This window comes from Diorhabda sublineata, chromosome 10 (assembly GCF_026230105.1).
Source record: "Diorhabda sublineata isolate icDioSubl1.1 chromosome 10, icDioSubl1.1, whole genome shotgun sequence".
Lineage (NCBI taxonomy): Eukaryota > Metazoa > Arthropoda > Insecta > Coleoptera > Chrysomelidae > Diorhabda > Diorhabda sublineata.
The window spans coordinates 9,730,392-9,757,099 of NC_079483.1; the positions used below are offsets into that span (position 1 = coordinate 9,730,392).

The following is a 26,708-nucleotide window of genomic DNA, read 5'->3' on the forward strand; positions in this document are numbered from 1 at the left end:
ACTATGGTTACGAAAAAGGTGTAATCAATGTGTGAAAAGTATAACGCCTTCGAGTGTAAGAGCCTCGCCAGTCAATAGTAGCTAATCTGGCTGTAGAGAAAGATACGGGGTACGATCATTTATTCTATTCCCTTTTGACTAGATTCATTTTGAGTAATCATTATCCCCTTCTTCAAAGTTTGTATTTTTATCTCATTTTCTTATATTTAATTCGTTTGATCTTTATTTTGGTACGGAACAAATTTACAGTATCGTCTTGAAGCCAGGAGCGGACTACTAACAATGGTTATTGATTTGATGACGTCAATTGAATGGATTTTTTGAGGTTATCTCAAAAATTAAGTGTACGCATTACTTGCGTAAAGAAGACGAGATTTGATAGACAGAATTGTGTTAGACTTAGAAAGTGCGTGGAGCTCATATCGAATATTCAAAAGATCGAAGTAAATTTTTATTGTTTATTATAGATTAGTTATCGATTAATGTTTTATAACTTGTATTTTTGCGAAAATTGTATTATTGAGATGATAAATATTAACCAAACGGCTCATTTCATCAAGATTAAATTACTTACTTGCTGTATAAAGTTCCATACAACAATTATGTAAACTGATCTGTCATTAACCAATAATTACATTTGGTTATGACTAGTTTACAATAATTTGTTGTTTGTTTTCAATTCTGACTAAATTCTAATCATAACTAAGTAGCGAAGAATGAAATAAGAGAATAAATATATAAAATGATAATTTGAAACACATTGAAAAATTAATCTTCTTCAAACTGAGGGGGGTCATACAAAAATGATGCGCACGCCTAGCACTAGCCTTTTGACTTTTTAGACTTAGTTTTTTGTCAAATGCATATAGGTATAGGAAACTATACATGAATTTGCCTTATTTTTTACCCCTGAATGCATCAAAATAGAAAAACCGGGTGGTTCTATTTAAAAAAATAAAGAAATTTGATATTTATGACGTTAAACTTTGAGCAATTTTTATACACACCCTGTATAAAATTAAAAAATTTTCAACTTAGATTCAAATACGTGTGACCTTGTTAAAAGCTATTGAATAGAAACCATTTTCATATCTTTAAGGGTATCTTTTTAAAAAAATAATTTATAAGGGTCTGCAAAGATCAAATTTTTTACAAAAAAATTAATAACTCAAAAAGTATGCATTTTTCGAAAAAAGTTTTCAGACAAAAGTATACTAAAATTTGACGTAGACTTCAAAAATTTATTAATATACAGGGCGTTCAATTTGAAATAACAAAGTTACAGTCAAATTTTAGTAGAACCGTCTTTGTAAATATTTTAGTTGAAAAGATCGTATCCGAAAACCCAAACGCAGAAGTTTTCATCATTTTACTAAAGTATTTTGCTATTTACAGATACTTTTAACTGTATAGATAAAGATATAGTATTAATAAAACTACATTCTGTAATTGTTATCCACATACTTCAATTTTAAAATTCATAGAGCTTTTATTACATCGGTGCACAATTTCGACAAATAATCGTTATCTATTTGGTTCCATTCGTTGTTCTGGATATTCCAAACATGTAAAGGACATTGCTTTCTAATTCCTTCCACAACAACTGAATCGGGCGATTATGGCGGTCAAATCATTTCTATAAGCACATTCTTCCTTTCTAATTTTTTTAAATATTCCAGGAATGCTTGGGATCGTTGTTATGCCTGAAGATAAATTTTCTTAAACAATCACCGAGTCCCCGCCGTGTTTCACAGTAGTTTACACGTCTATCTAATATCTGTTCTTCCTTTGATCTGCATACAAACAGACCCAGGGCTCAAACTTTGACTCCTTACTCCATAAAACTCTCTCCCACTCTTCATGCGTCCAATTTTTATGTTCTTTAGCCCACTGCGACTTCTTTATTTTCTTCTACGTCTTTGAAGAGGTTTCTTCACTGCCACACTTTCAAAAAGGCCAACTACTCCCAATTTCTTTCTCTCGAAGATTCTAGATTGATTGGTTTTTCCACATAAACCAAATAAAATTGCTGGATATGGTAAGAACAGTTGCTTTTTAGAAGCATTCTTTCCAAACCTTAAATTTTCAGTCAAAAACATCAAATAGCTCTTCATTATGGTCTAATTAATCGATGGTCAAATGGTAATGATTAATGAGAATGTCAAAATTAAAAAAAAATCAAAGTGTAGATTACTACGCAAACTAGTCGAAGGTGTTACATTACACATGTTCGACGGGTTTTTACTGTGATCAACAGCAACGCGGTGCAATATTTGAATGTGTACAGAAAACACCTTTCACTAAAAGCATGCGTAGGTCAAAGAGCTGGAATACACACTGTTGAACATCTAGAAAAGTACACCAGAAGGACTTCGTCAACGCTGTTGGCCGACACTGCGGATGCTATCAATTAAAACGGCACGGTGGATGGAAGGGTTCATTAGTGGCTGAAAAATATGTGGAAAAATCCGTCGAGAAAAAAAATAAAATAGCAAGAATGATATTTGAATGAAAATTTTGTACAAGTGTTAAACCAAAACCACACATCTTCCAGCATTATTGATATTAAAGAACTACATCCAGTAATTCCTATAATACATTTTTTTGGTAACAGTATATTTTTGATTTATAATTATTTCCAACGGGATTGGGAGAACTTAAGAGTACTGTAAAGTACAAAGATATCGTAAAGTGTCATTTTCCGGGCTCAAATTAGTACTGTAAAGTCGACTTTACAGTACAGTATGAAAAAATAGTATCCAAAACTTTTTCAATTACACTGAGGAAATAAAATGACTAATAGAGAATTATAAACATTTTATTTATTGAACAATATAATGTACTTAATGATATTTGCAATGTGAATATCAATTTTTTTCATTGTTATTCATTAATTTAGACAAAATTACGGATAAAACAAATAATTTCAGAAAATTGAAAATAAAACGTTATGCAAAATCATCGAAGTGAAACTGTCAACTGTCAACATTTAAGTTGTCTACTCTAGAGCGTCCCGAAAGTGTTTTGCAGTACGGAACTGTCACTTTCATTACATGGAACACTCAAAACGCAACTTTCGGTATGTAAATGAATACAGAACGAACAACTTTCATATGGCGTCGTATAAGAAAGCTATTGAATTATACTAAATGTAATGTAGATTGTTAATCATATAAATAAATAGATTATTTCAACAATTTTAAGGAAAAATCTGATCAGTTCTTACCTGATTGAACTCGTAGATAAATAAATGATCAATTAATATTATATTGCATTTGTAATTATATAATATCTAGTTTTACTCACTTTATTATATGAATCGATTGCTCTAGAAAGATTCCTCGCTTTGATGTGACTGTTGGCTTCTTCGAAATAAAGCTTCGACTCTTTCATCTGGTTGCTGAGCTTAATCATAGATTCAGTCCTTTGTCTTTTCCGTTGATCGCTCATCGTGGAAACGAAATCTCATAAATCTGAAGAATATTTGAAATCTTGCTACAGTTATTGTCCATTCCCTTAGTAAGCAAAGGAATGTACCCGATGAAAGTGATAAAAATAAATAAGGGAAATACGAATATTGACAAACAGAATATTTTTAGGGGTGATCCAAAAAATTAGTTCTAATTGTGTACTTTAGTTGTGTTGCAAAGTTACCAGATATTACCACAAAAAATATAGAGGGTGTCTCATAGATAATACAGGTTTCTAATGATACATTTTGGTTATTATATAATCATACAAAATAAAACTATTGTTTGGGCTTAGACGCAAAAAATTGTCGCACTGCATTTTCAACATCTCCTTTCGTTTCTAAATTTTTCCCTTGCAAAGAGCTTTCCCAACAATTATCGAATTTTCTGAACTAAGCTAAACTAAAATCTTAAACACTCATAAATGAAAGAAGCGACATTATATATCAAGTACCTTCTAATGATTGTGATGATATTTACATAGGACAAACATCTCAGTATTTAGAAAATAGATTAAGAGGTTATCAATACGATGAAAAAATAAAACTGTATTAATGATCTATGAAATGTTAAAAACCATATATTCAATTTTAGAATTCAAAAAATTTTAAACGGATGCGAATACAAGAAAAAGTGATTTTTAGAAATGGTTCACAAACATAGAAACGAGAAAGCTGTCAATGACACAAAATATTTAAACAATATAAGTAAAATTTCAAACTCTATTCTATAAATTTAAAGTCCAGTGACATACTGTGAGATTGAGGTATACTTGGGCATTAGTTCCATTTGCATACACATTTTCTAAAAACTAGCAGAAATATTGAAAGATTCCTTGAATTTTCCAAATTTCTTTAGAAATCGCTTGAATTTTCCAAAATTCTCAAATAATTCTGCACAAAAAGATCCAAATTTTCTAAAAACTAGCAAAAATGCTGAAAGATTGTTTGATTTTCCAAATTTCCTTAGAAATTGCTTGAATTTTTCAAAATTCTCAAACAATTCTGCACACAAAGATCCAAAATTGCTTAGAAATTTCTCAAATTTTCTGAAAACTAGCAAAAATGTTGAAAGATTGCTTGAATTTTCCAAATTTCTTTAGAAATCGCTTGAATTTTCCAAAATTCTCAAATAATTCTGCACAAAAAGATCCAAATTTTCTAAAAACTAGCAAAAATGCTGAAAGATTGTTTGATTTTCCAAATTTCCTTAGAAATTGCTTGAATTTTTCAAAATTCTCAAACAATTCTGCACACAAAGATCCAAAATTGCTTAGAAATTTCTCAAATTTTCTGAAAACTAGCAAAAATGTTGAAAGATTGCTTGAATTTTCCAAATTTCTTTAGAAATCGCTTGAATTTTCCAAAATTCTCAAATAATTCTGCACAAAAAGATCCAAATTTTCTAAAAACTAGCAAAAATGCTGAAAGATTGTTTGATTTTCCAAATTTCCTTAGAAATTGCTTGAATTTTTCAAAATTCTCAAACAATTCTGCACACAAAGATCCAAAATTGCTTAGAAATTTCTCAAATTTTCTGAAAACTAGCAAAAATGTTGAAAGATTGTTTTATTCTTCCAAATTTCGTTAGAAATCTCTTGAATGTTCCAAAATTCTCAAACAATTGTGCACGAAAACATCCAAAATTTCTTAGAAATTACTCAAATTTTTTAAAAACTAGCAAAAATGTTGAAAGATTGCATTAATCGTCCAAATTTCATTAGAAATCTCTTGAATGTTCCAAAATTCTCAAACAATTGTGCACGAAAACATCCAAAATTTCTTAGAAATTACTCAAAATTTTTAAAAACTAGCAAAAATGTTGAAAGATTGCTTTATTCTTCCAAATTTCGTTAGAAATCTCTTGAATGTTCCAAAATTCTCAAACAATTGTGCACGAAAACATCCAAAATTTCTTAGAAATTACTCAAAATTTTTAAAAACTAGCAAAAATGTTGAAAGATTGCTTTATTCTTCCAAATTTCGTTAGAAATCTCTTGAATGTTCCAAAATTCTCAAACAATTGTGCACGAAAACATCCAAAATTTCTTAGAAATTACTCAAAATTTTTAAAAACTAGCAAAAATGTTGAAAGATTGCTTTATTCTTCCAAATTTCGTTAGAAATCTCTTGAATGTTCCAAAATTCTCAAACAATTGTGCACGAAAACATCCAAAATTTCTTAGAAATTACTCAAAATTTTTAAAAACTAGCAAAAATGTTGAAAGATTGCTTTATTCTTCCAAATTTCGTTAGAAATCTCTTGAATGTTCCAAAATTCTCAAACAATTGTGCACGAAAACATCCAAAATTTCTTAGAAATTACTCAAAATTTTTAAAAACTAGCAAAAATGTTGAAAGATTGCTTTATTCTTCCAAATTTCGTTAGAAATCTCTTGAATGTTCCAAAATTCTCAAACAATTGTGCACGAAAACATCCAAAATTTCTTAGAAATTACTCAAAATTTTTAAAAACTAGCAAAAATGTTGAAAGATTGCTTTATTCTTCCAAATTTCGTTAGAAATCTCTTGAATGTTCCAAAATTCTCAAACAATTGTGCACGAAAACATCCAAAATTTCTTAGAAATTACTCAAATTTTTTAAAAACTAGCAAAAATGTTGAAAGATTGCTTGGATCTTCCAATTTTTGTTAAAATTGATTGGTTTTCAAAAATTCTCAAAAAATTCTGCACATAAAGATCCAAAATTGCTTAGAAATTTCTCAAATTTTCTAAAAACTAGCAAAAATGTTGAAAAATTGCTTGGATCTTCCAAATTTTGTTAAAAATTGATTGGTTTTCAAAAATTCTCAAAAAATTCTGCACACAAAGATCCAAAATTGCTTAGAAATTTCTCAAATTTTCTAAAAACTAACAAAAATGTTGAAAAATTGCTTGGATCTTCCAATTTTTGTTAAAATTGATTGGTTTTCAAAAATTCTCAAAAAATTCTGCACACAAAGATCCAAAATTGCTTAGAAATTTCTCAAATTTTCTAAAAACTAGCAAAAATGTTGAAAGATTGTTTGGATTTTCAAATTTTGTTAGAAACTTCTTGAATTTTCAAAAATTCTCAAAAAATTCTGCACGAAAACATCCAAAATTGCTTAGAAATTCTTCAAATTTTTTAAAAACTAGCGAACATGTTGAGAAATTGCTTGAGATTTCCAGGAAAATCCAAAACTGTTGAAATATTGCTTGAATTTTCCAAATTTTCTTTAGGAATTGCTTAAATTTTCGAAAATTCTCATGAAATTCTGCAAATAAAGATAATGTATGAATGTTTGGCTGACTAAAAGATTTGTTCGCGTTGGATACTACATATTTTGACAATCGCTCAAAAAAGGCTCGTGTGGTGCCACCGTTCCCTTAGAGCAACTTAAAACGATCAATCATGAATGATACACCAGCATTTGTTTGCCAAAAGTGTTCGAAAACCAATCGCAGAAGAAGAATCAACAATGCAAGCTTTTGAACAGTCATAACATTGAATTTTTGGGTCATTTGCCGTTATTTGGTACCCAATGATTTCTTCTTATTTCCGCAGATCAAAAATAAAATGCGAAGAAGAGGTTGGTGCGTTCAAATCACATACTTTGGAGGTACCTCAATCGGAATGGAAATTGGTTTAATCGCATCCAAAAGTGAATTAATCTTAATTGAAAATATTTTGGAAAACAATAAAGCCACATCCAATTATAAGTATTTGTTTTTATTTGTCTATTTAAAATCTGAAGTAGCAATCCTCGATTGCTGCTACATATTTTTGAAATGTAACAACCATAAAAAATCATTTTTTATGGTTGAAACAGATTTCTGCAGGTTGATATAATATCTAATTATTCAAATTGTCAATATCAAGTCGTACTTTGACAAAAACCAAAATAGGTGGACTGATTTTTCATCAAAATAAACCTAAAATTAGTACGATTTATTAAGAAAAAGTTGGAAAAAGTTAAAGAAATTAGTGAAAATATTACAAAATTTGATTCTACATATAAATAGATTTATATAGTTCAGAAAACTGATATATTTTTATAGGTTATTTCAAACAAATAGCAAAACTAATATTCCTAACCTCAAAATTATTTTAACTCGGTTACGTTTTTTTGAAAGTAATATAATAAAGTTCAGTTGTTATATATAATATATAAAAATATATCTCGAAATTGGGTTTAAACAAATTTATTTCAATTAAAAAAATATTTCTGTTGATTCTCATTAAATTATCGAAACTTACGTCTTTCATTTAATATATTTATATAAAACATTCGAAACACTAACTCAGGAAATGTCTCGTACTGAATATTATGTATATACAACATGAGCGATCGAGAGTTACTGATTAAAGGAACAAACCGACGATAAACCACCGCCGTCAACCTCCTGATACCACCCCCAAGAATGACTTATTAGGGGATGTTATCACAAAATTTGTCGTGTTTTTCGATTGTTGGTTACTTCGACGTGTGACAGAGAAAAAAATCAATGTTTACACTGTTAAAATAATATAATACTATATTCAGTAAACGTAATTTTTATTAAAAATTAAAAAATAAGCGATTATTCGCTTCGAAATGCTTCGAGCGCGATAAACTTTTGTTGGATTTGTTCACATGTATAAATTCGTCGCCTGTCACGATCTTATTGACGTTATTTGAAGCTCTGCGATTGAATTTGTTCACAATTTCCTTGTACCAATCGATAGCAATTTTTTTGTCTAATAATGCGATGTCCAATGCTAACAAATCTTTTGGGAAGCCAAATGTTCATGAAATATTGAATGATGCAAGTGGAATTAATGCCTCAATATCTCGGTATGTCACTTGACGAAGCTGCAATATCAGTTTACGCACAGCATCGATGTTTTCTGGCACAACAACTTCATATGTTTGATGGCGATGTCAGCTTTGACACATTCGCAACCCTCGTGGACGACTTTCACGAAGTTCACCCTGTAGCGATGTGCGACTACGATTGAATTCGAAAAACCATCAAAAGACGATGGTTCGAGATGGTGGTTCATCGCCAAAAGTCGAAGCAAGTTGATCGGACCACTGCTGTTGGTTAAATCTACATCGAAAATCATCGCACAACACTTAATTCCATTTTTTGACCAAAATGTATCTGTAAACGACTCAAATAGCACTCGTTTGACAACTCTGAGTACGTTCCCCATTAAAAATGTCAAACTTCATGATGGTAGTGTCAGATTTGACGTATTCTTGACTTCAGTGTTGCCATGTCTCAAAACTTTTGTAGCAACCATCGTAAAGAAAAATTGCTAGAGCCTGTCGCAAAATAGGTTTATTTGAGTGGAAAGCCTTGTTGTCTAAGGGAGTTATGAAATCATTCCAGATGGACCAATATACCTGGTCAAAAAATAATCATTTAAATAGGTCCTTGATTTTTTTTGTTTATATTTATTATCCTAATGAAAAATTGAACTTAATAAGATCTAAAACCTGCTCGTTCTCTGCTTCGAAGGCGGATCAAAGCTCGCCGGGTTAACTATTTATTAATAATTATGAATAATTTAATAACTTGGGATATGACCTGTGGATTTTCAACTTTAATGACTTACACTTTATGTTAAATCCATTGCGCTAGAAGCAAGCTAAATTTACGTTTAAGTTTGAGTACTTTTATTTTAGTTTGCGTTCTATTGCAATGTTATAAATAATTTTTAAATGAAGAGGAGCCATAAACTTCGATTTTCTTCATTCTAATGATCTAATACTTTGTTATGTCTATGCTGGTTTACCTCGCATGTCAACAGTCGAATTACAACAAAGCACGCGATTTATCTGGTAAATTATCATTTCTTTTGATTCTTTTTTGTTATTTATGTTCTTTTTATAGGCAATTCCGTGAAATATTTTTAATACTTTTATTATAATGCTGCTTACTAAAAGAACAGGCACTTTTGTATATATAATACGTCAATTATTAAGCATTTTATAGTCAAAGTTTATTGCAATCAAATTTTATTTATATCATCAAATGTTAGTATGTTTCAAGAATTTATAACTTTACAAGAAGCATGCCAATTTTGATCAAATGTTTCACAAACATATGGAATTTTCTTCAACATCTAGTTTCAAATATCTAGTCCAGTGGTAGCTTGCGGTGAAATAATTTAGGGGCTTTGACACCTTTTTCAAATAATGTATTGTCTGTTATCATTTTAGATCAGTAATTATCACACGAATAATCATCGTTGGGAATTATAAATGTACAAAACAACTTCCATTGCAATGAGGTAAGGGTAATTGAGATCGGCACTGAAGGCCATACAAAAATTTAAGCCTTTGCAGATTTCCACACAGAACAATCTGCGTTCACAAACCACATGATGTACACCTGTACTAAAACTTATTATTTCTGCAAGTAAAGCATACCTTTCCTGTATCGTCAACATAATCTAAATCATCATCTTGATATAAATTATCGGTATCCACGTCTGATACATAGGTATGTCTTATTTTTTTTATTGAAGAAACATCCTCTTTAAGTTTTCAGTCGCATTCTGCATTTTGTTTCCTTGGCCCTTGCCCTTAGTTATACCTTTTCCCTTTTCCCTATTTTCTTCTTTGGGTAGGCAGGTTGTTTTCTTCTTCTTATTTTCTTTTTCTCTTTGGTTTTCTTTTATTAATAGAAATATTTATTTGTGACTTTGAATCGTATTGTGGGTATTAGTTTTCTCTGGTAACTTAATTAGTTTCTACACAACATCAAGACTAGAAACTGCTAATCACTTTGAAGTGATGTGCCTGTGATTGGTGAATATACTGGACCAGATGATGGTGAAACACTTTCCACTGATGAGAAAGGAGATGGAAAATCAACTGTGCTAGCATTTGTTGGTGGTCTCTTTGTTAATGGTGGGTTAACTCCATTTGTCTTGGCCAGGTGCTAATCTATCAATTGCTAATAATTCAGTAACGTTTTGAATGGTCGTGGGCTCTTCTGTCTGGCGCAATTCATCGGATAAATACTTGTAGCTCTAAATCTTGTCACACTTTTCCTTTTGGACTCGTTGTTGTGTAGTTTTCTCTGTCAGGTGATTTTTTATGTATAAGTCTCATTCCTTTTGGTATGCCCTTTTCGGACGTATGCAGAGGTAATATGGATGTGGATAAACAATTATTTCATAACGTTTATATTTTTATTTTGAATACTCTAGACAACTCGAACTAAATTTAGGGGTCTCTCAACGTGGAATTTGATCAAAAATTGTCTTTTCGAAGTTCAGTTTGAACAAAAATTGGCTTCTTCTCGTATATGATCAAACTTTGGCTTTTCTCTTTTCAGTCTTATGAAAAAATTATTCTCATACATTTAAAATTTTGGATTTTCTGAGCTCACATTATTAAAATTCAGTTTTTCGGAGATACATATGTTGAGATCATAGGTGATTGGATTTTAATGAGATAAAAATGTCGATTAAATTGTATATACAAGGATGGTTCCAGAAATACCTGGCCTGACCTAGAGTTGAAAGTACACAATCTATATAATAATGGAACAAGGAAAAAATTCTACTTTGGATGAGACTGCTTCTTCGTTATCACAAGTAAAATATTGGGTAGCAGAGCTTAAACGAAGTCGTAGGACCTACGAAGACCATCATCAGAGAGGTCGACTAAATGAGGTGACGACTCCAGAAATGTTGAAGAAAATCCACAAAGCGATTCTGGATGATCCTCGTCTGGAAGTGCAAGAGCTTGAAGACATAGTCGGTTTGCTCACAATGGAACAAAAACAGCACCGTGAAGATGTTTGCATCGAGTGGGTTCATCACTTCACATCTAAAACAAACAATCAATCACCAATGGACTGAAAAGGGAGATCTGGCGAACCGGCTCCAAAGATCGTTCCATCTGCAGGCAAGGTCATGGCGTCGATTTTTTGGAATGCGCGTGGGATAATTTTCATTGACTTTTCTGGAAACGAAAGATCTATCAACGGCGAGAATTATGCGAACTTATTGGAACGTTTGAGCAAAGAAATCAAGCAAAAACGACCGCATTTGACTAAGAAGATAATGTTGTTTGATAAAGACAATGAAAAGTGTATGGAACTAAAAAGATACTACGTTGAAAAATAAAAATATTATTTCTTTGTTTGGCCCGGTACTTCTGGAACCATCCTCGTATGATAAATTATAGTGTAGACATCGTTTCGTAGACAGGAATGACTTAAAAGATTCCGATATCAACCTGGAGATGTCAGCACCTAATCAATATAAATTATATATAAGTTATTACTAAAATCTCAGTCATTTTGGATATTTATTTTCTGTTCGACAATTGTATAAGTGAGTCGTGGAAATGCACGAGTTACACACTGCGTACGGAGGCTACGTACAGAGCAGTCAGAAACTGCAATAACATCAAGACAGTTCAGCCAATGATACTGGTTACCTCACACATAAAAGTTAGAGAAATAGAAGAAGTTATGGGTGTATCAAAAAAATGTTTTTGCCATATATTGATTGAAAAACTTATATCCACCACTAGCCCTGAAACGAAAATACAGCGAGGGAACCTGCTCTGAAAAAAGCGAAAACTGTTTTATCGACCGGAAATGTAATGGTGACCGTTCTTTTAGATAGTCATGGGATTATGTTTATCGATTATCTTCATAAAGGTGGAACAATAAAAGGATAATATTACGCATCATTGCTGGATAACGTAAAGAGGGAAATTGCAAAAAGTGACCGCGTTTGAAGGAAAAGAAAGTCTTTTTCCATCAGGATAATGCACCATCTTACTCTTCGGTGGTTACAATTCACAAATTGCACTTTAAATTGGTTGACCACAAACAGATTTAGCTCCCAGCGATTTTTTACTATTTCCTAACCTTAAATTTTCACTTGCAGGAGTAAAATTTTCATCAGACGTTATCGCATGCTATCGAAACTTCTAAAGTAATCAAAAAGTTTAATTTTGACATTTGATTTAAAAATTGTGAACTTAGTGGTTGTTTAGAAGTTATTTTCAATACTATAAAGTAAAAAATGTTCGATTCCGAATTTTCTTCGACTCCACCGGAATTAGTCGAAGTAGCCAGAAAAATTATTGCCATCTGAATCCCGGAAAAGTCCCGAAACCGCGTATTCAAGATTGATAGAATGAAAGATGATAAAAACAAGCAGTTCTTTGTTGGAAAAGATGTTTTGGCACCAACACAAAAGCCATCAATAGTTATTTGTATGCCAAGGACGGAAGTGCTACTTTGTTGGACGAGTCTGAAAATTACGAGACGAGCGAACATAACATTTTTTAGACGACGCATAAGAATGTAACAAGAATTCTATTATATTTTCTCTGGTTAAAGTTTTTGATTTTTTTGCATTGTACCCTTTGTTTTGTTTCTTGAGGAAATTGATGAGTTTTCGATATTTGTTGATGTGAATATCTTGTTTTATTGCGAGAGTACTTTTAATCATCGAGAATGTAGACCAAGAAGTAGAACTTTTCCAGATTTTATTCATCAATTTAGACAAAACTTCGGATAAAACAAATAAATTCAGAAAATTAAAAATTTAAGGTTATGCAAAATCATCGAACTGAAACTGTCAACTGTCAACATTTAAGATGTCTACTCCAGAGCGTCCCTAAAGTGTTTTGGAGTACGAAACTGTCACTTTCACTACATGGAACACTCAAAACGCAACTTTCTGAATGTAAATGAATACAGAACGAACAACTTTCAGATGGCGTCGTCTAATTTAAAACTAATTGAATTTCTTAAACAAAATGGAGAAGGTTACAAGCTTATGATAGCTGCGATGTTTATGAGTAGACGAATTACTGTTTTTTCAAATAATGATCCTAATGAAGTTTATTTAATTGTCAATGTTGTATTTGGGATTTCAGGAGCTTGTCGAATTTGTGTAATAAGCTAGAAAACATTAGATAATATTGAAGATTCGGGAACGTTATTAACTTGAGAACACAAAGAATTATGTATATAGGAGATTTGTAGTTACTAAAAAATATGTTTAATCAGATGGCCGATAAAAACCAGTTTTCGAAAGTTCCTGAAATAGTCGCTAATTTTGAAATGCTAACTCATATACAGGTCATCAATTTCGAAAATCGTCTGCTACATTTCTAGTTAAATCTGGAGGACACTTGACACTTAAGAAACAGGGTAGCTGGAAGTCATCAACGGTTGCTGAAAGGTAAATTGATGAATCGGTAGCATACAGAACAGAAATGGCTAATAAAGTGTTTAGAACGTATGGTAGTGCTGAAATAACACCAGATTGGCGACTAAGTGCATCAACGGGAAGAAATATAATATAAAATATTCATAGAAAGTGACATTAACAAAGATAAAATGTGAAACTTTTTTCCCGTCACAGGGAAAGGTTCGAATTGTTGTTGTTGCTTGGACGTTTTCCATCCAGCTCGGTCTAAATGGGATTCGAATAAAGCACAAATTTTTAAAATTATTATTTTTATTCAATAAATAAATACAGTCACTTTTTTTTCCAAATCAATTCTACTAAAACAGCAAGAAATATTATTTGCCATATATTATTGGATTCTTACAATATTTTCGACTAGTTTAAATAATTGCTTTGTGTGTGTCTGTTTTCGTACAAAACATAAATTACATGAAAACAATGCCTGTTGTATTTTTTTTTAATTACAAAAATAATTATCTACATCATAAAACGAAAAAATTATTTACATATATCATCTAAAATAAAAATTTGGCAAAATCAAAACTACATAATATATTAACTTATCAAATAAGAGATTCTATTCTAGAGCACGTCTCTATATATATGTACAAGTTTATAACAAAAAAAGAAGAAAAAAATGTTAGTCTCATTTAATCATTTTTGAAAATTAATTTCATACTCAAAAAAATATTTAGTTATTATCGTGTTTGGGTATGAAGAGAAAAAAATGTAAAACAACACGTGAAATTCTAGAAAAATACATTTAAAATAACTGTGATACTGATTTCGATACGGCACGGTCCTGTGTGAACATACCTTAATTATATTTACAAATTTCTTCAATTTCTTACACCAATTTTATGTGGTAGTGTTTGTTTTTAGTCTTCTTCAATTGAAACATAGATATAATAAATATAAAGGGCGTAATAGGTAAATTTTTATCTATTTTAAAACAAAGTTTCAATTCAGGTAGACCTGAAATCAATACAATTATCAACTAAATATACACATTCGCCAACACTATTTTTGTTTATTTGTGGCAGCTACATATTACATAATTAACTTGAACATCTCATTTTATGAATTGAATAGTGTTATTTAGACTATATTGGATATTCTTTGAGGAATTAAAATAAATCCTGCGTTCCACATAACCGTCAATTTATAAATTTTTCGTTCGCGTTCAACATAAACAGGCTAAGAAACGACCGCGCTCATGTTCAAGTTCACGCTGGGTGATATCCAATTTTTATAATCGACGCTCGTGTTCCTGGCCCAATCTATTGGGAGTACTATGAATTGTCGATGTCGTTAGGTTAGGTTATAAATGCCAAAACTTTTCTTCTAGGAAAAATATTTTTCCAACGCGAACACGAATGTAAAGCGAACAAGAGCGCGAGCGCGAACGTAAGAGTTTATAAATCTAACTTAAATGTCGTGTAACCTGTGTAAGACTGTTATTAGATTAGATTAGACTCAAACACAAGTCTAGTATCCAAATTTATCTCCGGCCAACAGAGTGCCATATACCAAAGTCTCCAAATAATCAGAAAGTCAGGATTCTACTACGGAGGTTGTTCTAAATCAGTTCTATAAGATATTTGAAACTAGTGACCTAATTTATGAGCCGTCGATGTGAATTGAATCGGTCTAAAAAACATGTTGAACTTCTGGGGTCTAGAAACGACTGGAATTTACTTTCTCTTGATACAAAAATTTCATAATTATCTAGATTAGGTTACACCCCTCCGATTTCGTTAAAATTTTAGTATGTTATAAAGAAAATTATGCTGAAAAATTTGATGTGTTCATGTAGGGTGCGGAAATCATCCCTTCACATAGTTTTTCAATTATGAAGATCCAGAAAAAGAAAAATAATTAAATTAGTGGTTATTTTTCTTTTTCTGGAACTTTATAATTGAAAAACTATGTGAAGGGATGATTTCCGCGCCCTACATGTATACATCAAATTTTTCAGCATAATTTTCTCTATAACATACTAAAATTTTAACGAAATCGGAGGGGTGTAACCTAATCTAGATAATTACCAAAAATTTCATATTTTCGACATCACCTTAAGTAGGTGATTTAATCTACATTTATTAAATTAAAAACTAGTTTGAAATCATTGTTGGTGCATAGTGGAAACAAAAAATACTTTCGAAAATATGAGGATTCTTCTTGAGAAATTTTAATACGGTAAATAATTTTTGCTTGAACTACAGATTGATATTTTGATATTTCATTCGCGAATGGGATAGTAGAGGCAAAGCAAATCACTATACAAAAATAGTGTGGTTTAAGTGCGAATCACTCATTTCAGATCATGAAAAAGTTTCAAATGATCTTTTAGTGAAACCTGATGACATTCTTCTATCATGTTGCACATAAAGTTCGACCTTATTCAAAAGCTTAGCCTAAAGATGGCAGTAGATTTGTTGGAAGATTTGAAGAAAAATTCCTCAAACTCAGCGAGGTAACAATTCATATTTAGATGTTTACAAACAAGGCAATTGATAAAGGAAAAGAGCCTCGACGAAAAACTGAATGACTAGGAATACCTCGCCTGGAAATGATTTGTAAACGTTGTCCAAAATTCATGAATAGGAAAATAACAAAAATGAACTTACATAATGTCATCAGGATCTGTTTCCAGCAGTTTTGAGTGGACTGATATTTCCTTGTGCTAACCAAATATTCACCAAAATCATGAGTATTTATTTTATATTAAGCAATAATATCTCTAAATGTAGCTGATGTTTGTACTTTTTACAAAAATAAATGTTTTGATGCCACAAACAAACGTGACGCGTCAATATTTTTTCATTCGAATATCATTGTTTGGTGGCACTAGTATATTCAAAATTTTATATGACGAAAAGTTTATCAGTATCACAAAATTATTTTGAACAATTAATAAAGTGCAACTAGTATGTCATCATTAATTTTTCATGCCCCTGTATCGATTATTTACGTCAACCTTGAACAAAACATGTTTTTGTTAACGCTATTTAGCTAAGAGATAACACCTGTTTAATTCAATGAACTCTTCAATTAGAAATTATCAATTTAACGAAAATTTACAAAAACAAATAAATAAATATGGACTAACGCAGAAAAAAAAAAACAAAATCGATATGAAAACACACGTTTCCTCAAACAGAACAACTGTTATAATTTTTCATTTAAAAAAAAATAGTACATAACAATGAATAAAAGTGATATGTAAGATCAGTTTATTCAGTTGAAGGAAAAATATGTTTTTTATCATGAAATAAAGATTTCTTTTTTGAAAAGTTGCTACAAAATTTCTCCTCCTCCCAATTTTACAAGTGAAGAAACCTCAAACGTCGGTTTAAACTACAGATACCGGTTTTTCCACGTTTTGTAGCGTTTACTGATAATCTCTGGTTTAAACATTACCGGCGGTCTGGGGTTAGTTTAAACTTCAGTTTAACATGAAACAGAGGATCCGAACCAAACTTTTCCAAATTGATACATTTCATATTTGATGATGGAGAAATTATCAACATTATCGAAACGCCGAGAAAACAAGAAGTTATTCGTTATTTTTGTGGTTCTATCCAAAACATCACCGTCTCAGTTATTTTCATCATTAAATTCGTTTGCCAACTTCTCCCAATTTTTTCCCTTCTCCTTCCAAGTTACCGTATCACTTTTTCTAACCAAAAGTAATACTTAGATAGAAATTGCACGATTTTTCATACAACTTTCTTAAACAAATCAACTTTAAAACTAATATCGGAAACACTTTGATTATATTTATGACATCTGGCAGAATTTTGTTTATTCTTGGCTTAATCCAGAGTTAAAACCATAGTTTAATATCCAGTTTTACAGTAGCTTGTAAAATTGGCTCTTAATAATGTTCAGTTTTCTCCCGAGTGTTGCAGGTAACCCATTCACCAGCCAAACTGCCGAGAATAATTTTATAATCCACCACAATTCCACCCTGCATAAAAATAACGTGGCTTTTCGAGAAAGTTCCCGGATGGTTTCGACGAGCATTCCAACTGAAGAAAAAACCTCGGTTTCCATTAAAACTGACAGTAGAGCGGGGTGATTAACGACGAACTGAAACATTGAAGAAATTTGAGGGGATGACGTCGTTCACTACGCCAGATTCATCTGCGAAAACTTCATCCTAATACATACTAATGTTGAAATAGGAACTATGGATTGACCAATGCATGGCCCGGACTTTAATCCTATAGAGTATTTATAAGATAAAAATTTGAGGTAGAAACAAGCTCGAGTAAAGGAAATTCTAAATATTGACAGATTAATTACAAATAAATTATTATTATTTTGACGAATTTAACCTTGTATTTTTTTAGGGTTAATTACAATTTTTCATTGTTTATGATTCCTAAAACTAATGGATTTGAGATGCTGGAATTAAAAAGAAGAATGGAAGCTTGAGATTTTTTTCCTCGCGTAATGTTATGACTGCATTTTGAAAATTACCTCCTCAAATATTGCACATAGGAATTCTCTTAATTTTTCATATCAGTTATGCTAATTTTGTCATATGCTTTATTGTAATCGATAAATAAAAGCCTTCATTTTTGTTTTTTCCACATTTTCCTTTTTTCATAGATATTTTGATGTTTTAATTTTGATTTTTGTTGTAGTAACTTTTCAAAATTATCTTTTAGGCCTCAAAATGTTCACTTTTATATACTATACGTTGACTTTTAAATTTCTTTAAGAATTAAAATGAATTTCAAAGTCGATTTTATAAATTTGGTTGTACTGTATGTAAAACGAACTTATTTCAAGACCTTCAACCCAAATTAAATTTCCACAAAACTAAACCGTAGAGTTGTATCTTATTTACGTATATATAAAGTTTTTTTTTTCGAGATTTACTTTGTCTTTTTAAAATAGATAATAAATTCATTCATTATTTAAATTAGTACCAAGACATTATTTTTGAATCATTGTTGTCTACATTTTTGCATAAATTTAAATCAAATTGACAAATTCTTCTTTTCAATTGTTATTAATACTGAATTAATAGATTCAAATATCCTGTTACTAATTTAATTACTAAATCATTAAGAAATAAATATATGTTTCAATAAATACGTATAAAAGCTGCTTTCACTCAAACTACTATTTTATTTTCTAACAACTAATGAGCATCTGAAATATTTAGAAAACAACAAAGTTTCCTATCAAATATCTATTTGTAACAATTATTAAACAAATACTGCCTCTCAGCATCTTTTTTTATAAAAATTATTTTCTCAATCGCAGCCAAAACTAAAACAATCTTCACCGAAGTTTCTATAGTTCTTCCAGTATCAATTCCTGAAGACAATTATGCGAGGAACAATCAATATTCCATAAATTAAGAAATGAAAAATAATGTTTACTCCCAGTATAACATTCGGTAAACATCTAACAAACCGTCAGTCCACGTGGACTAATCGTCTCCACTGTTTACCAATCGAATCGAAAACATAAATGCATTTATATTGGCCGAAGCTGTCGGAAGTAGTATGTACACAATTTCTTTGAAATTGACAGCAGTGGCGTTGCTTGGTGAGATTAATTTAATTCATAAATTTCTTATGGGCGAATGAAGACAATGACATTTAGATATACAAACACAGCAATTATTTTAAATATATTCGAAAGTTTGAAAAAGGAAAATATTCAACAATCTGATGATGTAATAAAGGGGTTGCTGTGGATTATGCACAGAACCGAGAAACCGAGTAAAGAAAAACTGAAATCAGTTGACAAAGCTACCCAAGATTTTATGTACAAGACAATTTATAGTTTATTTAAGGTGAACTGGGCTGCGACATTAGAAGTAATACAACAAAAGGTAGCAGATTATCCAGAATACAATTATGGTTTTTGCTTTGAAATTTCGTTTTCCAGAAAAAAACGAATCGAGTACAAAAAGGATTCAGTTCACGTCTGGTACCCTGTTTAAACCAAACTCCCTACATTTTATTCGTCTAGATCAAACAAATTTGTCGGCAAGGGTTTTTATAATCTGTAATTGATATTGGAAGAACTATAATTTTATGGGTAAAAAAATAAAATACAGTATATAGTCTAATCAACAAATGCGTTTAAAGTACAAAAGTAAAAATATTGTTAAGATGTCAATCGATTCAGAATCGCGTGTAAAAATTTGAAATCTGAAATCAAATCTGTAAAAAGAACAGGAAATTTCGTAAAAAAACTCTGGACTCTCCGAAATGTAGGACTAATATTCATAATTTTTAACGAGGGTTGAAAATAAAAAGAGAAAAAGTTTTCACAAAAAAGCACTTGTTGACGAGACTGATAAACCAGAGAGCTACTAATCAAAAACAGGCGACAATTTGTTGTATCAAATTTTTGAGAAATAACAGAATACACTGAAAAAAGTAGTCTATTCGTTTCTTGAACTAACATTAGTATAAATGTAATTTAATTGTATGAAATATTTAATTTTTCATATAAAAGTATCGAAATCAACAAAATCTCTTGATCTAAATTGTATTCTACATTTCTAAATATTACATTATAGCTTTATGAAATAAGAAAATATTTATTAAGGATTGTTTTCTTAGTGTATCCTGAGTAAATTGTCGCTTCTGTTAATTTGAACAACAGCTTTCGGTAGAAACCGTTGAATTTTCGAATAAACTGACTAGACAATCATCTTTTAGAACTACAAATTTTTATTTTTACGGCACAGCCCTTAAATTAATTCAGGGTGTTGCTTATTTTTCTTGTTAATTTGAGTGAAATACTATTCTCTATGTACCACTTTTCAATTTAAGCATTATTAAAGTACATAACTCTATATCGTTGAAAACCAATCCATTATATTCAATAATATGACTATAAAAAGTTTTTTTGTACTATTGACTCATAGGCGAAGGTATATAAGGCTTTAAGTAAGTATTTTTGTAAATTTGAAGATTCTAATTGAACAAAGTCAATTATTAATCAGCTTTTAAATTTCAATTTGTTCATTGTTCGGGATGAATCTATATCCAAAAACTTCAAACAAACATTAGACAATAATTTTTTAATGTACACTTGAAAATGTGTGGTACAATTGAAAATAGTCGTATTTCGAGATAGTGATACCCAGTGAGCAGTTTCGTGCACCTAAATGGATTCATACAACAACCAATAAATAAATAAAAAAGATAAGTTTACCTTATGTAGAATCCCGGAGTTTATGAATTATAAAACAAATTTCAATTGTCATTTTTTTAACAATAAAAGTTCTCTATTAACTTTTTTACGTTATTTGTCTATATATTTACGTTCCCAATATTGAATCAAAATATCTAAACTTATAATAGGATAGTGAACGTTCTCTCTAAAACTTATTTCCTACGCGCATGCTTCGCCGCGGCCATTTTTCGAGAAATGTATTACCCTCACTTTTCTGCACAGCTGTTGAAGTTAAATAAAATTTTTATGTACGGAAACTACAATTTAACTCATTTATGTCGAAATGAATCAATTTTTCAAAAACAGCAATTTTTTCCGTGTAGCTACACGTTAAACTAACTAATAAGGAATATAAATTTATTAACTTCCAAAATTAATATAGTAAAAATCACTAGAATTTATATCAAAAGATTAAACCAAAAGTCGTTTAATTGTTGAGAATCCATTTAATTCAAATCGATTTTTATAATAAAATCCTTGAAAAATTTAAAATTAAATAACCACTCCGTACAACGAGGTTATCTATCGTCATATATTTTCTCACCAAGTTAATATAACATAGTTTTAATGACGTCATTACCACCGATCAGGTTAGTGATGTATATTTCGAAAAACAGGCTTATTGGATTTGACATACATAACCCTACTTTTAACAAATATTATTATGATGCGCATACTTAAAAAGGAATTTTAATGTTTGAAGAGGATTTTTGAAAGGTAAATTACGTAAGATAGAAATTGGAGTATTCTCAATTGCATATAATTACATAATTAAATAGTAAACAAAAATAATTACGTGATATAGTTATAGTTCGATTGTGGGTGGTCAACGCTTGTCGTACCCCACTTAAAATTACTAAAGGCATTAGGAAAGACTTTCATTTCGATTCTTTAACGTCACTAGGCAAACTATGAGGCTTGCCAAGTGTTTTAACTTCGCACGTGTTAGTACATAACACTCTCAGACGATCTAAGATTAAGATTACTGTGTTTATTATATAGAATCCTGTCCTTCAAGATTTGTATACTCCATTATTTAGTATTGCGCGCTTAGAATCACCAGCTCACTGTTCTCCAAACACTCATTGTTAACATATACATATGCCATTTGATCAGTACCCAAAACGATTGGACAGCAACCTACATCTAGTTTTTCATATGATCAGTTGCTCATCCCTGTCATCATGGCTTGGAATTGTATGGTTAGGTCTAAAGGTGGAGGATTCAATAGGACTAGTTGAGATACGAGGCTCTGAATACTTTTGACCAACTAGTGGAGGTGAGAGACCTCATGTACAACGAAGGACCTTCTGAATGCCCGTATGTGATTTAGAGAGCATTATAGACAATTTTTTAACAATAAATGAGAAGTTGGTGAAACAATTTATTGCTAAACAATAAGAGATTGAAAGAGAGGATTCAGATATTACTCACTGGATATACTTGTAAGGAAAAGTCATCTACTTAAAAACTATTATTTACTAACTTAACTATAAAGAAAGTATTTTGGTTATGCAGTCTTTTCAAAAGTAAACTAGTTAAATACTTTTGGTAAATTGCTGAGAGGCTTTCTACATTTTTGTTTTGGTATAGGTTTTTCCAATGATTTTACCTGTCTGTCATAAATTAGTGTTGGCATTGCTAGTCGTTTCAAGTATCTATAATAAATCATTCTAGACCAGTCATATCTTGAATCTGTAGCAGTAAAGAGATTTCATGAGAAAATTCCAAATTTACAAATTTTTATATACTGAAAACGTTCCACCACGACAAACAAACATTTCAGTACCATTCCTGATAGTAAAAGGAAAATTTTTTTTAACCGCTACTGTTACAATCACCCATTGGAATCGTTGTAAAAACCTATACCTAATTTTTTTTTCAATTTTCAGTCACAATGTCTATATACAAACAAATTATTATTTGAGGAGTATAGTTGAGTATGATCATATACAAAAACCAGCGTTCACTGAAAAAATATTTCAAAGGCGACATAGTATCAAAAAAAATTGTCGATACTGAATAATGTCTTTATTTCGATGATACCATCGAACTTAGTCGGATGTTTGAAAATAAAAACCATCCACTTTGATTAATTTTTAAATCAGATCTGATATTGGTAAATTCAATACACCAACTATACACGAAGTACTGTCACATACATCAGTTTTACCTGATCAAAATTCATTCTATTGGTAAGACTGTTGTCTGAAGATCGCTGATATTTCTTCTAGAGTCTTGTTCTTCGTTTCAGGAACCTTTTTGTAAATGAAAAGTAGGAATAAAGATTGTAACGCGAAGAAGATCAAGAAGACGTACGAACCCATTATAGTCTGTAACAACAAAATCGAATAATTATTATTCCAGTTAATCACATCATGTATAAACGTTTTCATCCTAAATTTTGTTCCTTTTTACTCTTTTTTCAAACACATACTTGTTTAATGTTTATATAAACAATGTTTTGGATTAATGTTATTAAAAACACAATTGCACTAATTTATTTAAAAAACTAACAAGATCACAAGAGATATTGGAAAAAAACATGGCATGAAGTATAGTAAAAAATGAAAAAGAATGGGCAAATTTTATTTATGGAAAAAAAAGAAGGAACTTATCTTGTCTTTGGGTAGACAGGACTAACAAATCTAAAACTCAAAGATGATTTAAAAAGTCTAATACTTTTTTTTAATTGGAAGTTATTAATTTCAATTATTATGTTTATTAACTAATCTAGTTCTTGGTATTTTTTTATATATATTTTTTCTCGGGTTCACCTTAAAGAAATACCACAGTAAATGATTGTTCAATTTCATTAATTGTAGCTTCAGAAATATTTTCAACTTCCTCAATCAAAAGTGGCTTTTTTTCTATAAGCAGGAAAGAAGTATGACCTCGTTACAAATCTCAATTTCCTGTACATTTTTTTTAATTAGACGTATTGGTCTTATCGCCTTGTTTCTAAATATATGATTTATTGCCAAGTTAATTTTATCAACCTTCACTTTTCCTTATAATTCGAAGGTCGTTTGAATTAAAACCGCTAATAAAAATTCATTTTGTGACGTGAACATAAAAAAAATTAAATTTATTCTATTTAAAATACCAATAAAAAGCAAAAAACTCTTTAATAGAAATTTTCTTTACATTGTAGAATTCTTTAAACACTGTCCTGCATTACTCCGTTTTTTGTTATATATAGGGTTTAATAGAAATATTAGCAATTATTCAAAACACCCTGTGGAATGAATCGTTAACGGACTACAATATTTACTTAAACTCGAATGTTATCTCATATTTTTTGAATAATTCCATTTTTCATTCATTATTTTAAATTATTAAATAAATTATAGCGCTTATGATCCCGAAGAATCAATTTAGAACAAAAATTACTGAAATTAAACTTCATTGGATTTTGTCTGATTCCCCTTTGATACTTTGACTGCCAAGGCAATTTTCAAAATTTGATTCAATCATATTATATCATCAAAAGCACTAACTTAAATAAAAAGTTAGGTTAGGTTAGTTATCACGAAAAGGACAACAAACTTTCTCGAACTATTTGGCAGTTAACGTGTTAAAGTTACTAATATTAGTATTTAAAAATCAAAAAGCCACATTTTTTTGTTTCAAATTTTGTACATCTTAATATATTGAAAATAACATTACTTACACTAAGGGGCAAGAACGCCAAACCTACGATGAAGTTAGCTGTCCAATTAATACCAACAGCCAATGAGGTAGCAGTAGGACGGGCAGATTGGTTGAATAATTCAGATACCAAGAACCATGGAATTGAACCGGGCCCAATCGCGAACATTATAACAAAAATCAATACGAACAGTACACAGAAAATTCCAGCTGTTGATCCAGTATCCTGAAACAAAAAACGTAGACGTTGTTGAAACCTTCATTTTAGTATATTTTGATTATTAGTGTTATTGAAAACAGGTTATATGTTTCAAAAGAAGAGATGTTATAGTCAAAATGAAATGTGGTCAAAAAATTTTCAAATAGCAGTTGCAAGTGTGAATGTTTTCCTGCTTTTTAGACCACCACTATATTTCCTTTGGTGAGTGAAACAATGTTTATAAACAAAAATGAATTTATTTGAGTTAAAATAAGTTCCAAAAAAATTTTAAAATATGTTTATAGTGATGTTTTAGTCTGCCGGTTAGACTACAACTACATCCGCTTCAATGAAATCAATTTTGCAGGTTATGTCCCGAAATAAGAATCTTAACCAAAGATTTAACACTCAACTCTTTATTCAAGTTAAAAAATAATGCTAATAATCTCACAAAATGTTAAAATTTCTTTAAAATGATGAAGATTGTTTTACAAATAGTATGAACAATAAGGACGAAGACACACTTTGATATCAAAAACAGACAGTTGGTGCACTGGACCATTTACAACGCTATACACAAAGAAATGTATCAACGATTTTCTTTGCATCAAATGTTTCTAATTTAATTTCAATAAAACGATTTTTTAATTACACCTCGTATATTTATTATCACAAATGTAGTGACTAACATAGATAACAATATATTTATTATGTAAACTATATCGAGATACTCACCACAAATCGCATACCAATCGATAGTAATAACGTATCTACAGCCATACCACCGAAACCAACCATCAATAAAGTTTTCCTTCCAGCTCTCTCTACCAGGAACAATGAAACTATAGTCATTAGAACGTTTATTCCTCCCATAGCTAACGTAGCGTAAGTAGGATTATCACCTTTCAGGCCGGCCATTTTAAAGATTGTACTCGAAAAGAACATAACCTGAAATTTAGGAAAAAACTTAACTGGTTAACCCATTAATGTCCAAAAACAAAATTAGTTTTTCCATTGATATTGTTTCAAAATGGTCTCGAATGAATAAATCAGCATTAATGAAGTTACGTCCAAGCAACTAAAACTGCTTCTAAGGAATAATTCAGGATAATCACATCAAAAAGTTGTGAAATTATTTTTTTCAATCAAAAAAATTATTAATCTTGATTTAATTTACTAATATGTTTCTCAAAGTGTTTCTCCAAACGTCAATAATTTATATTTCATAGTTGATGGTACTCCAAATGATACATTGCATTTCTTGCTTGAGTAAATTGTTAGTATTTGATGATGATCTAACCAATCCGAACCAAAAACATCTTCAACTTATGTTTCATAGTTGATGGTACTCCAAATGAAACATTGCATTTCTTACTTGAGTAAATTGTTAGATTTTGATGATGATCTAACCAATCCGAACCAAAAACATCTTCAACTTATGTTTCATAGTTGATGGTACTCCAAATGATACATTGCATTTCTTACTTGAGTAAATTGTTAGATTTTGATGATGATCTAACCAATCCGAACCAAAAACATCTTCAACTTATGTTTCATAGTTGATGGTACTCCAAATGAAACATTGCATTTCTTACTTGATTAAATTGTTAGATTTTGATGATGATCTAACCAATCCGAACCAAAAACATCTTCAACTTATGTTTCATAGTTGATGGTACTCCAAATGATACATTGCATTTCTTACTTGAGTAAATTGTTAGATTTTGATGATGATCTAACCAATCCGAACCAAAAACATCTTCAACTTATGTTTCATAGTTGATGGTACTCCAAATGAAACATTGCATTTCTTACTTGATTAAATTGTTAGATTTTGATGATGATCTAACCAATCCGAACCAAAAACATCTTCAACTTATGTTTCATAGTTGATGGTACTCCAAATGAAACATTGCATTTCTTACTTGAGTAAATTGTTAGATTTTGATGATGATCTAACCAATCCGAAC

The 26,708-nt window shown here is 30.4% G+C and overlaps 1 protein-coding gene and 1 long non-coding RNA gene across 6 annotated transcripts in view; one reads left to right on the plus strand and one right to left on the minus strand.

The window, feature by feature from the left end:
• Positions 1–17,909: 17,909 nt before the first annotated feature.
• LOC130449486 (solute carrier family 2, facilitated glucose transporter member 1-like) overlaps positions 17,910–26,708 on the minus strand; it is a 97,483-nt gene continuing 88,684 nt past the window's right edge. For all 5 annotated transcript variants that reach the window (XM_056787335.1, XM_056787337.1, XM_056787336.1 and 2 more), the window contains 3 exons: positions 25,474–25,686; positions 24,562–24,765; positions 17,910–23,221 (listed from right to left, as the gene is read on the minus strand). In XM_056787335.1, coding sequence (XP_056643313.1) covers positions 23,078–23,221; positions 24,562–24,765; positions 25,474–25,686 — 561 coding nt within the window. In that variant the 3' untranslated portion in view covers positions 17,910–23,077. The remainder of the gene's footprint in view (positions 23,222–24,561; positions 24,766–25,473; positions 25,687–26,708) is intronic.
• Positions 21,527–25,390, plus strand: LOC130449487 (uncharacterized). Its single transcript, XR_008910445.1, has 3 exons — positions 21,527–21,605; positions 22,781–23,083; positions 23,143–25,390. It is a non-coding gene; the product is annotated as an uncharacterized LOC130449487 (long non-coding RNA).